At 38.7% G+C, this 14,253-nt stretch overlaps 1 protein-coding gene and 1 long non-coding RNA gene across 2 annotated transcripts in view; one reads left to right on the top strand and one right to left on the bottom strand.

Annotated features, from left to right (window-relative positions):
- Positions 1 to 9,173, top strand: part of ndnf (neuron-derived neurotrophic factor) — a 45,665-nt gene extending 36,492 nt beyond the window's left edge. The window contains exon 4 of the mRNA XM_057840219.1: positions 1,777 to 9,173. Coding sequence (XP_057696202.1) covers positions 1,777 to 3,146 — 1,370 coding nt within the window. The 3' untranslated portion in view covers positions 3,147 to 9,173. The remainder of the gene's footprint in view (positions 1 to 1,776) is intronic.
- LOC130918489 (uncharacterized) overlaps positions 1 to 14,253 on the bottom strand; it is a 54,237-nt gene that overhangs the window by 31,514 nt on the left and 8,470 nt on the right. The gene's annotated exons all lie outside the window — the stretch shown is intronic.

Genomic DNA, 14,253 nt, shown 5'->3' with positions numbered 1-14,253 from the left:
GGAAGCGGATCACTGGAGCGTGGATTTTTAGTACACCGCCGAGAACACTCTCCGGTTGACAAACATAATATTATGGTTTCTCTAGCGAGAGCTCGAACCGTTTCCGAAGCCGCGAGGCGCCGCTTTGTAGCCCGGGCCAAGTCAAAGACACGGGCTATGATCTTTCGGAGATGTTTGCAGTGAAAACACGGCGGGCGTGTGTGTGTGTGTGTTTGGGGATAATTGCACGTGTGAGGCTGGCTTGTAATCTTTCTGCATTCAAATTTCAACAAAAGAAAAATCCTGCCAAATGTGCTTTGATTAGGTAAACTAGTGGTGTCAAACTTAAGCTAGCTATGTTTTTTTTGTTTTGTTTTGTTTAATTTTTTCAGAGGACTATTGAAAATTAATTGAATAGAAAATTCAAAATACATATTTTGATAGTCGGTGAATTGTTTAGATGTTGTCGACCTAAAATTGCCTGTATTTTTTTTTTTACTTACTTTCACTATTAGTTATTCATTTTTTATTATTTTACTATAACTTTTAGATCTTTTTAAGGACAAAATTATGTTTAACTCAATTGGTTAAATCTTTTTTTAAAAAATGTGAAAAAGCAGTTAATATTCTCCTTATTTTTTTAAGTTAATAAAAATATTATTTCTTCGATAATTTGCATTTTTAGATTAAAACAGTAAATATTGAGTTTATTTTTTTTTCTTAAATTTGTAAATGTAAGTAAATATTTTCTTAATTTAAATTTTATTTTTAATAAAACAAAGGAAAATGGTAAATATTTTGTAATGTTTGCTTGAATTTTATTATACATAAATATTATTTATTTTACTTTTTTTAAATCAAAATAACAAATGAAAAGCTTTTTTTTATTTTTCAATTTTTTGTTAATTTGCATTTTTTCTGATGAAAAAAAAAAAATCATATCCAAATATTGAGTTTATTTTGTTTGTTAAATAAAAAAAATATTTTAAAATATTTTTTTAATTTTAGTTTTTTCTTTAAATAAAAAAGGTAAGAGCAAGTTTTATTTTTATGTTTTTATTTTATTATATATATATATATATATATATATATATATATATATAAGTTTTTATTTTATTAAGAAACAAAGAAAAAGCAGTAAATATTTCTTATTTTTCAATTTTTTATGTGCATTTTTTTTTTCAAATAAACAAAATAATTAAGGTGAAACGGTAAATATTAACGTTTTTTAAAAATATTTTAAAAATTAAAATCAACAAAAACGTAAATAAAACTAAATATTTTGTTAATTTTTTTGTAAAAAGGGAAAATATTAGGTTTTTCTATGTCTGTTTGAATTTTATTTTTTTGGGTAATTTTTTAAATTAAAACAATCAAGAAAAAGCCATCAATTTACTTTTAAAAGAAATATATTATTTTTATTTTTTTTATTTACATAATTAAAAAAGGGGGAAGAGAACCAGTAAATATTGAATATTTAAATTTATTGGTATAGTTAAAAAAAAAAAAGTAAATATTCTTTATGATTTTTTTTTTAATATTACATAATTGTCTGCCATTGACGCCAATTAACGTCCAATCCATTTAAAGAAACACTTGGTAGTTTTTTTTAGTTTTGGTCGATTTTAGCGACGCCGGTGGACAAAAGTGGTACTGTTTTGCCTTAAGGAAGACTGCGTTTCCCATGAGGACCAGCGCACACCGGCATTTATTTATTATCATTTATTATGGTTGAAAAGTTACCTAGTGTAGTTTGACACCGTGCACTGAATACTCTCGCCCCCTTGTGTTTTTCAGGGGAGCCCGAGCCACTGGATCAGCAAAAGCAGCAGGTGACTGTGGACGAAGGCACGGAGCTGTTTGCCTACAAGGGTAACGACGTGGAGTCCTACGTGTCCACCAGCACGCCGTCTGGCCTCTACCAGCTGGAGCTTCTGTCCACGGAAAAGGACAGCAACTTCAAGGTGTACGCCTCCACCACGCCAGAGTCGGACCAGCCCTACCCGGAGCTGCCCTACGACCCTCGCGTAGACGTGACGGCGCTGGGCCGCACCACCGTCACCCTGGCCTGGAAGCCCACACCCACATCCTTCCTGATGGGCCAGCCGGTGCAGTACTGCGTGGTCATCAACAAGGAGCACAACTTCAAAAGCATGTGCGCCGCCGAGGCCAAGATGGGCTCCGACGACGCGTTCATGTCGGCGCCCAAGCCGGGCCGGGACTTCAGCCCCTTCGACTTTTCCCACTTCGGCTTCGACCGCGGCCTGACCAGCAACAAAATCTCACGGGCGTACCCGGCCAAGCCCAAAACGTCGGACATTCACAAGCTGTGCATCGGAAACAAGAACATCTACACCGTTTCCGACTTGAAGCCAGACACGCAGTACTACTTCGACGTCTTTGCCGTCAACTCGGCGACCAACACCAGCACGGCCTACGTGGGCACCTTCGCCCGCACGAAAGAGGAAGCCCGGCAGAAGACTCTGGAGCTCAAGGACGGAAAAGTGTCCGACGTGTTCGTCAAGAGGAAAGGCAGCAAGTTCCTCCGCTTCGCCCCCGTTTCCTCGCACCAGAGGGTGACGCTGTTCGTCCACGCCTGCCTGGACGCAGTCCAGGTCCAGGTGCGACGCGACGGCAAGCTCCTGCTTTCGCAAACCGCCGAGGGCGTTCGACAGTTCCAGTTGCGCGGCAAGCCCAAGGCCAAGTACCTCATCCGACTGCGCGGCAGCCGCAAAGGCGCCTCCACGCTAAAAGTGCTAGCTAGCACCCGAGCGGGCGGCAAGCAGCCCTTCCCCTCCCTGCCCGAGGACACCCGCATCAAGGCCTTCGACAAGCTCCGCACCTGTTCCTCCGTCACCGTGGCCTGGCTGGGAACGCAAGAACGGAACAAGTACTGCGTCTACCGCAAGGAGGTGTCCGACGACTACGGCGAGGAGCAGCGGCGGCGCGAGCAGAACCGCTGCGCCGGGCCCGAGACGCGGCGCAAGTCAGAGAAAGTCCTCTGCAAGTACTTCCACAGCCCCAACCTGCAGAAGGCGGTGACCACAGAGACGGTCACCGGGCTGGAGCCCGGGAAGAGCTACCTGCTGGACGTCTACGTGGTGGCGCACAGCGGCCACTCGGTCAAGTACCAGAGCAAACTGGTGAAAACCAGGAAGTACTGCTAAAAGCGACTGAGCACAGAGGAAGAAATCTATTATAAATATATCTATGGAATAAGTTTATTTAACTCTTTGGAAGATATACAGACTGACTACTCACCTGTGGCGGAGACAGAACTGTTGCTGGAGACCTCCACCTGTATATTTATGTTTACATTTACCCCCCCCAACTCGCGAGCGAGTTCGTACGGTGGCCGGAAAGCTTCGGGAAATTTGCAAATTCCAAACACCAATGCTAATAGCCGCAACTGAAACGCCAATAGCTGTGACACGAACCACAACGGAAGTAGACTTAAAACCGAAGTAGTTGTAGAAGTTACTACGTGAGATACACTTTCTCTACCTTAGGCTTTATAGAAATTGTCACCTAGTAGAGATTTTTGATAGCGTTAGCTGCTAACATTAGCAAGAAGTTCCGTTGTACAACGGAAGTAAGCGCACTTTTGTCAGACTTGCTAACGTTAGCAAATAACATCATAATTGCATCTGACTTGCAAATATTAGCAGCTAACGTCATGATTGTTACATGTTATCATCCAACAGTAATTGATGTATGACGTTAGCCGCTAACATTAACATTAGCCAGTCCGATTGAAGTGTGTGCTGATAAAGGAAGTAATCACACGTCGGAAATGCTAACATTAACAACTAACATCATACTTGTGTCGGACTAGCTAATGTTAACAGCTAACATCATAATACAATCTCTACATGTAATCATTCAGTAGCGTTCGATCTATGACGTTAGCCGCTAATGTTAGCCAGAAACAATATTTGGTGTGTTTACTTCTGTTACTTCTTAAAAGAGTAGTAGTTGTAGACGTGTTACTACAGTAGATACACTTTGTGTCCCTCTCTTCCTAAGGCTTTACAGAAATAGTTAGCCAGTAGAGATCTTTGTATAACGTTAGCTGCTAATATTACCGTTAGCCAGTCCGATGGAAGTGTGCGCTTATAACAGAGGTAAGCGCACTTTTGTCGGACTGGCTAATGTTAGCAAATAACATCATGCATCTGACTTGCTAATATTAGCAGCTAAAGTCATACAACGATTTTTACATGTCATAATCCAGTAGCGACTGATGTATGACATTAGCAGCTAATGTTAGCCAGACAGACTTAAGTGTAAGCACACTTACGTCGACCTTGCTAACATTAATGACTAACGTCATACTTGTGTCTGACTGGCTAACGTTAGTAGCTAAAATCATAAAACAATCGCTGCATGTTATCATCCAGTAGCGATCGATGTATGACGTTAGCAAGAGAGACTTAAGCGTGTTTACTACTGTTACTTTGTTATTTCTTAAAACAGAAGTAGTTGTAGAAGTCACTACAATAGACACACTTTGTGACCTTCTTTCCATAAGGCTTAACAGAAGTAGTTAGCTAGTAGAAATCTGTATAACGTTAGCCGCTAACATTTACATTAGCCAGTCCGATGGAAGTGTGTGCGTATAACAGAAGTAAGCACACTTACGTCGGACTTGCTAATGTCATACTTGTATCTGACTGGCTAATGTTAGCAGCTAACATCATAATACAATCTCTGCATGTAATCATCCAGTAGCGTTCAATGTATGACGTTAGCCGTTAATGTTAGCCAGACAAAATTAAGTGTGTTTACTTCTGTTACTTCTTAAAACAGAGGTAGTTGTAGAAGTTACTACAGTAGATACAGTTTGTGATCCTCTCTCCCTAAGGCCTTACAGAAGTATAGTTAGCTAGTAGAGATCTTTGTATAACATTAGTTGCTAATATTTACATTAGCAAGTCCAATGGTAGTGTGTGCTTTTAACAAAAGTAAGCACACTTACGTCGGACTGGCTAACATTAACAACTAACATCATAGTTGTGTATGACAAGCTTACATTACCAGCCAACATCATAATACAATCTCTGCATATTATCATCCAGTAGCGATCAATGTATGACGTTAGCAGCTAATGTTAGCCAGACGGACTTAAGTGTGTTTACTTCTGTTAGTTCTTAAAACAGTGGTAGTTGTAGACGTTACTACAGTAGATACACTTTGTCACCCTCTCTAGCTATTAGAGAACTTTGTATAACGTTAGCCACTAATATTAACATTAGCCAGTCCGATGGAAGTGTGTGCATATAATGGAAGTAAGCACACTTACGTCTCACTTTCTAACGACTAACGCCATACTTGTGTCTAACTGACTAACTTAGGCAGCTAACATCATACGACGATCTCTACGTTATCATTCAGTAGCGTTCAATGTATGACGTTAGCCGCTAATGTTAGCCAGACAAGACTTAAGCATGCTCACTTCTGTTACTTTGTTACTTCTTAAAGCAGAAGTAGTTGTAGTTACTACAGTAGCTACACTCTGTGATCATCTCTACTAAGGCGACTAAGTAGTTAGTCAGTAGAGATCTTTGTATAAAGTTAGCCGCTAACATTTACATTAGTCAGTCTGATGGAATTGTGTGCGAATAACTAAAGTCAGCACACTTACGTCGGACTTGCTAACGACTTCATACTTGTTTCTGACTGACTAAAGGTAGCAGCTAACATCATAAAACAATCTCTCCATTTTATCATCCAGTAGCGATCGATGATGATTTTAGCTACTAATGTTAGCCTTTCAAAAAAAGAATTGTGAAGGGGTATATACATTACCATTTAGCAAAGATTGTTTTGTGATTTTCGCCGCTAACGTTAACATCCAATAGAGATTTTTGTTTGATGTTAGTCGCTAACATCAACCAGTCTTACGCTGTACGACGGAAGTAAGCACATTTACATCTGACTGATTAACTTGCGTATGACTTGCAAACATTAGCTACAGGAACGCAATTAGTCACGACATGAACCACAACGCAAGTAAACTTAAAACAAGTAGAAGTTACTACGGGAGATACACTTTGTGACCTTATCTACCTAAGGCTTTACAAAAGTAGTCATTCAGTAGAGATGTATGATAACGTTAGCCGCTAACATTAATGAAAAGCTCCGTTGTACAACGGAAGGAAGCGCACATCATCAGACTGGCTGATATTTACGACTAACATCATACTTGCATCTGACTGGGTAATATTAGCAGCTAACATCATGAAACAATCTCTGCATGTATTCCTCCAGTGCGGTAGATGTATGACGTTAGCGGCTAATGTTAGCCAGACAGACTCAAGTGTTTACTTCTGTTACTTCTTAAATCAGAAATAGTTGTAGAAGTTACTAGAGTAGCTACACTTTGTGATCATCCCTACTAAAGCTATCATACTTGCGTCTAACATCATACAGAGACTCTGCATGTTATCATCCAGTAGTGATCGACGTATGACATTAGCTGCTAATGTTAGCCAGACAGACTTAAGCATGTTCACTTCTGTTGTAAGTCTCAAAAACGGAATTGTGTGGGGAAGCATCCATTATCATTTAGCAAAGATTGTTTTGTGATTTTAGCCGCTAACGTTATCATCCGATAGAGATCGTTGCATGACGTTAGTCACTAAAATTAGCCAATCCTACGGTGTACAAAGGAAGTAAGCACACTTACTCCGGACTGACTGACGTCATTTTTAAATCTGACTGGCTTACATTAGCAGCTAAGATCATAAAACAACTCTGCATTTTGTCACTCAGTTTCAGTCAATGTATAACGTTAGCCGCTAATATTAGCCGGACAGACTTAAGTGTGTTCACTTCTGTTGTAAGTCTCAACAACAAATTGTGTGGGGAACTTAACTTTTAGACACTTTTAGCCGCTGACATTATTATCCATTAGCGATAGTTGTATGACATTTGCCGCTAACGTTACTCCAATTGACGTCGGCTCAGGCTAATGTCAGTTTTCAGCAATGTTTTTTTTTTAAATCTGTTAGCCAAGACAAATTGTTTAGAGACTTACAAAAAAAACAGTGTGGACTGGCTAATGTTAGCAGCTAACATCATATAACAATCTAGACTGCTAAACATGTGTATCACCACACAATTCCATCCCACAACTTTAGCAGCTAATGTCATACAACAATCGTTACTGGATGCTAATGTGTATCCTCAAACACTAGCTTTGTAGGCCTTACACACACACGTATGACTAGCTAACGTTAGCGCCGAACGTCACACAACAAGCTCTACTGCATTGTAACGTTAGCAGCTAAAGTTAGAACCACTTCTGAAGTCGAATTCCGTTGCAGGCATTTTGCGTTCACGTTGCAGCTTTCGGCAATCATGTTTTTTTTTCTTTTGAAAAATGTTTGGAATTGGCAAATCGCCCGAAACTTCTTGGCCATCGTAGACTTGGCTTTCGGAGTATCTGCGTGACTATCGGGAATCAGAAACCAAAAAGTGGCTGATTGTTTTGTTACTTTTGGGAAGCTGAAATTTTCTCAAGGTGCAAGTTTGGATTAGTGCTATTTGAACGATTGTTAGCGACTATTAGCGGCTGATTATTTCCCAGTGTAGCACTGGTGGCACTTAGTTCACTACCTAAAAACTGTTTAATTTTAATTAACTCATTTCTTTCCATTGACGGCGATAGACGTCCAATCCATTTGAACGAAGAGGGATGAAATTACCAGTAAAATATACGACTTTACTCTTGAAAATATCTTAAAAATAAATAAAACTAGCCAAATTTCTCGTAACATTTTAAAAAGTATTTTTTTTTTCCTGTAAATAGTCAACTTTTGGCTTATAGTTTATTTTTGCCTTTACAAAAGAACTTTATTTTATTTTCGTTAAATTACATCAGGTAAACACATTCCTTCAACGCTAGTGGTTATCTTTGTATAACGTTAGCCGCTAACTTTAACATTAGCCAGTCCGGCAGAAGTGTGTGCTTACTTCTGTTATAAGCACACTTACGTTGGAGTGGCTAACGTTAGCGACTAACATACTTGCAACTGACTGGCTACTGTTAGCAGCTAACGTTGTACAACAATCTCTACATATTTTCATCAAGTATCGATTGATGCTAACATTACTGGCTAATGTCAGCCAGAGAGACTTCAAAATGTACGCATTTTTTCCTCAAAACAACATTCAAAGTAAAAAAATTTCAACTTTCCTTGCTATTGACAGCCACTGACATCAGACACATTTTAACTGCTTAGTGCAAACTAGAAACTGCAATTTCTGGAGAAATTACTCTGGGTCTTTGCTCTGTGGAGATACACATCTTAGCCCCATCCAGGGGTATCTATAGAATGGACAAACATGCCCGTCAATTGCATTAAACAAAGTAAATGCCATTAGAAATGAATGGAAAATTTGGACGTCCTTGGCTGTCAATGGCAGCTCCCTCCATAAGCGTCAATGGAATCGGGGAAGTTTGGGGGACATGTCCTATTGATATCAGGTGATTTCCTGTTTATTTGGGGACATATTATTTTTTTTTTTTTTTTTTTGGCCATTGAAAATGAACGGGGAAAAATTTGGACGTCCATGGCCGTCAATGGCATCGACTTACATAGGTGTCAATGGAATCCAAGTACATTAATATCAATAAATTCGACATATATAGCCATCAATGGCATCAATGCGATGTAAATTCCATTGGAAATTCCATTGGAAGTCAATGGGAAATTTCCCAATAAAAATGAATGGGAAAGTTTTTGGCAAATTGTAATTTACGTGATATTTTTTGGTTAATTCCGTATTGTATTCGGTATTTTTTCTATCACTGTCAATGGCGGCCATTTTGTCAACCCGGAAATAATCAGTCACTTTTTTTTCCTTTTCGATTCCCAATTAAAAACTGAACGAAGGACCGATCCACGAATCGAGGACGCTGGCTTGTACAGACCTGTTGCTGCCTATTCGCCACCGTGTTGTACCGAGACTTTTAAATTATTTTCTACTTTATCTCTCTGATGTGTTACTATGACATTCCCTTGTGTAATCTCTTTCTTGTAACTGTGTTCTGTGCTTGGAAATGTGTTATTATCACTGTATCAATGTGTGTGAGACTGCCCGAATGTGCGCGCGAGTGCGTCCCGTGTACAGTTGTCCTGCCAATATTCATGTACATAAACACTAAATATAGAAGACGTAATCCTCGTGTCAACTCGGGTGTCGTGTTCTTTTCGACCGAGTACGATCCGGATGAAAGAAACATGAAAAATGATCGCCCCGAGAGAGATTTGTAATGATCAAAGGGGATCTTGTAGGACAATAAAACTCAAATGTAAATTTGGTAAGTAAATATTTGAGTATTTGGTGGACACAAATCACACAGTACCCAAATGATGTTAAAAAAAAAAAAAATCATCCCCTAACACAAATTTAAACCCTTGTACAAGAAATTTGGTGGATGTGTGTATTTTAACAAGATGAAGAAAAAAGTCTCAAGGATACATGCCCGAATTTAAACAGGAAGTCTACCATTTTGGTTTGATGTAGACATGTCTCACTGCCTAATGTCCCCACAAAGGTTTTTTTTAAGAAAAAAAAATCAGCCCCAAACCCCAATTCAACCAACATACATGAAATTTGGTGGATGTGTTACAGCAAGAAGAATAAAAAAGCTTCAAAGACCCATGCCCAAAATTGAACAAGAAGTCAGCCATTTTGGGTGAAGTAGTCATGTCTCACTGCATAATGTCCCCCCCAATTTTTTGTTTTTTTAAAAATCAGCACCAAATAGCAAGTCATACCACGTACATGAAATTTGGTGGATGTGTCAATTACAACAAGCTGAATAAAAAAGCCTCAAAGACCCATGCACGAAATCGAACAGGAAGGTGGCCATTTTGGTTTGAAATAGCCATGTCTCACTGCATAATGTCCCCATAAAGGTTTTTCAAGAAATCAGCCCCAAACATCAATTCAACCAACATACATGAAATTTGGTGAATGCGTCAATTAACAGCAAGATGAATAAATAGCCTCAAGGACCCATGCCCGAAATTGAAAAAGAAGTCAGCCATTTTCGTATGAAGTAGTCATGTCTCACTGCATAATGTCCCCAAAAAGTTTTTTTTTTTAAAATCAGCACCAAATAGCAAGTCATACCACGTACATGAAATTTGGTGGATGTGTCAATTACAATAAGATGAATAAAAAAGCCTCAAAGACCCATGCCCGAACTCGAACAGGAAGGCGGCCATTTTGGTTTGAAGTAGCCATGTCTCACTGCATAATTTCCCTATAAAGGTTTTTCAAGAAATCAGCCCCAAACATCAATTCAACCAACATACATGAAATTTGGTGGATGCGTCTATTACAACAAGATGAATAAAAAAGTCTCAAAAGACCCATGCCCGAAATCGAACAGGAAGTTGGCCATTTTGGTTTGAAGCAGCCATGTCTCACTGCATAATGTCCCCAGAAAAGTTTTTTTAAAAATTCAGTCCCCAACACGTATTCGACCCACATACATGAAATTTGGTCATGCGTCAATTACAACAAGATGAATAAAAAAGTCTCAAAGACCAATGCCCGAAATCGAACAGAAAGTCAGCCATTTTGGTTTGAAGTAGCCATGTCTCACAGCATAATGTCCCCATAAAGTTTAAAAAAACAAACAAACAAACAAACAAAAAACAGCCCCCAACACCAATTCAACACAAGCATATAACCTTTGGTGTATGTGTCTACTACAACAAGACGAATAAAAAAGCTTCAAAGACCAATGCCCGAAATTGAACAGGAAGTCAGCCATTTTGATTTGAAGAAGCCATGGCTCACTGCATAATGTCATCAGAAATGTTTTTAAAAAATTCAACCCCCAACACCTATTCGACCCACATACATGAAATTTGGTGGATGCGTCCATTACAACAAGATGAATAAAAAAGTCTCAAAGACCCATGCCCGAAATTGAACAAGTAGTCAGCCATTTTGGTTTGAAATAGCCGTGTTTCACAACATGAGGTCCCCAGAAAGTGTTGGGGGAAACAGCCACTTGTCACACAATAAGGACCCCTTAAAGTTAAAAAATAATATCCTCTGACAGTAGTTCAACCAATTAACATAATATTTGGTGGGCATGTCTACCATAATAAAGTACACACACACAAAAAATCTCAAAAATGGCTTCATCAAACCAATTGATCAGACATCCTTTTCAGTTTTCACCTCATTGAACCTTTACAATATGTATACTATTATTATGATTTCCCACCCTAAATTTTACAGAATCCTTAAAATGATGCCCACCTATTTAGACACTGTGTGCAGAAAACCTTGCTATTTCCAACTACAAATATTTTACGTCACAATGAAAAATTGTTTTAGGGGCGCTAGTGAATATTTTCAAGTAAATTGCGGCTAGCTTGGCGTCAATCAAGCGCTTCCCACAGGGAGGAAATGACTCCTGCCGCCTGGCTTCCATTAACCTCATGTTGGCCCACAATAATGCAGAGGAGGGAGTGTCATGGATAACCCGAGAAAGTGCCCTGGTAATGGCGGATGGATGTACTTAGCACATGTCAAAAGGATATATGTGTTGTCTACACACATGCTCTAGTCTACACACATGAGTAAAAGCAAAGTTTAAGTAACCTTTTAGAAATATAACCAGATAAACACGCATCAACATCACCAACTCGTGTTGTTTGAATGCTTAAAAACAAGCGAACTTTCAAAAACTGGTCACTACATTTTCAAAGATCCATTAGCAAAGATCCACTTTAACTTCTAAACTTGAAGTGGATGAAATCCTTTTAAAAACTGTTAACAGCTAGCGCTAGCCCTTATAAAGCAACTTTGTTGTAGCATACTGTGGCAATAAAGTCCTCAGAGTGCCAGTTGAAAAGTGCTAATCAACGCTAGCATCGCATTCTGTTGCAAATAGTGGATGCTCATCCATTTAAAATTGTTCTTTTGTCACAGCATATAGTATCAGATGGAGCCATATTCAACTATTAAATCCTGAGTTTTTGAGTAAGTCTGACGAGCTACTGGCAAGTTTTATCGGTGCTAGCGTAGCGGCTGAGAGCTATATCATGGCCAAATTTGGAAAGCCCTTCTTTTTTTAAAATATACGGAGCCCCTAAAGGGACATTGACAGAAATAAAATAAATTTAAGCAATCTGGTGCGTACGAGACACTATCCGGTAAAAATGAGGATTATATAGCATTTAAGATTTTTTGTTTTGGAATTTAACCAATTGTAAACATTAGCATTATATATCATTTAAGCTAGCAGTCCATTGCTGTGCAAGTTAGTAAACTGTTGTAAACATCAGAATTATATCGCATTTAAGCTAGCAGACTTTTGTTATGCAAGTTAGCCAATTGTTTTTAAACATAATAATAATAATAATACATTTGATCTATAACGCACTTTACATTTGAAAACAAATCTCATAGTGCACAACATTTATAGGGAATGGGACGTACTACGTCACTGTTTGGCTAGGCCGCCATGCTGGCAATATCCTTCCGGCAGACTCAACGGGGATTGTAACTGTGGTAGTGCTAACCTAATTCCTTCGGTGTATTAGAAAGAAAATATGGGTGTGCATTGTTGTGTTACCGGGTGCAACAGTGTCTCCTGCGACAAAAAAAAAAAGGGCGAGGAAAACTGGACTCACTTCTCACCGTTTTCCTGCATGGAGGACCAAATATCAGATCACGAAGGCACGACGGATGGCTGGGTTGCAGCGGTTCGTCGGAAAAGCATTTCTTTTGATCATATTTCTGCTGGAATGAGAGCGTGTTCCCGTCATCTCTACTCTTGTAAGTTGAACGATTTATCCGTTTTGGTTTCAATACGTTTTTTTATTTTTTTTTACCGTTGTGTAAATCTTCCTCGGTAGCAATGCTAACCTACTCCTCCTCCTCACCTACCTGTTGTGTTACTAGGTAAACCTGCTGACAAGACATCCCGATTGGTCACCATCTCTCTTCTTGGATTATTTGACAAAGAAAATTTGTTCAATTGAGTGGTTCCATTTGTCTTGTGTCGGAATCAAACAAGCCCCTGCAGCAGACGCCGTCTGGGTCTGCCTTTCTTGCTGATAAACTGCGGGCTTTTAACTTGTGAAAATGCAAGAACTTTAATGCACATATTTATTCTGCCTGGCTATTTTACTAAGGCCAGTGAAGTGTTGTTGTTTTTTTTAACCACTTTGACAAAGACACGTTTCATTGTAATGTTGAATTGATAAATTCTATTATCTATAATTATTCTTGTTTGCACTAATGTAGACTTTAGACTGTCAATTCAAATAGTGTTGGAAAAGTTGCAATACCTAAAATAGAAATGCAAGAACTGTAATGTACATATTTATACACCTTTATCTACCTGAGGCCACTGAATGTTTTTTTAACTGCTTTGAAAAATACAGGTTTTGTTGTGATCTTGTATTTATATAGTATATAGCTTTTTATAATGTATTATGTATTATAATATTTGCTACCCCCTGTCAGAGTGTGGGCCATTTTGCACTAAAAGGATTTTAAACTGTCAGTTCAAATATTGTGTTGGAGAACTTGCAATCCTTAAAATGGAAATGCAAGAACTTTAAACTACATATTTATTCTGTCTGGCAATTTACCCAAGGCCAGTAAATAGTTTTTAAACTGCTTTGACAAAGACACATTTATGTTAAACTTGTATATATTACTTATAATTATATAATATTTGCTGACCCCGTCAGAGGGTGGGCCTTGTTTGCACTAATTTAAAGATTTTAAACTGTCAGCTCAAATATTGTATTGGAGAAGTTGCATTACTTGAAATAAATCTATTGCAACTTATCAGTCCCAGTTCTTGTCTACAACGCTGTCCACACATTGTCAATGCATATTCCAAATAGAATAACAAAATTAAGTCACCTGACTTTGTAATTATTACACCTGTTTATTATGAAGACCTGAAGTAAACAACAAGCAGTTACAGTTTGTCAAGAAGTTGTTCAAGTCATGTTTTGGTATTCATATTTTATTGACTTTTCACAACAACACTTGGGATCGTGTTTGTAAGAGCAGAGCAAACTGAAGTTTCAGCGTGCACTCTTCGCGTTTCCAACCTCTCAACGCTCCGATGTGGTGCGCTTGACCTCAGAATAACCCAAGAAGAGATATGGTGACCAATCGGGATGTGTTGTCAGCATTTCATATGCAGGTTTTCCTAGTAACACAACAGGTAGGTGAGGAGGAGTAGGTTAGCATTGCTACCGAGGCAGATTTACA

Source organism: Corythoichthys intestinalis, chromosome 7 (assembly GCF_030265065.1).
Source record: "Corythoichthys intestinalis isolate RoL2023-P3 chromosome 7, ASM3026506v1, whole genome shotgun sequence".
Classification (NCBI taxonomy): Eukaryota; Metazoa; Chordata; class Actinopteri; order Syngnathiformes; family Syngnathidae; genus Corythoichthys; species Corythoichthys intestinalis.
This window is presented reverse-complemented; position numbering and strand designations above follow the sequence as displayed.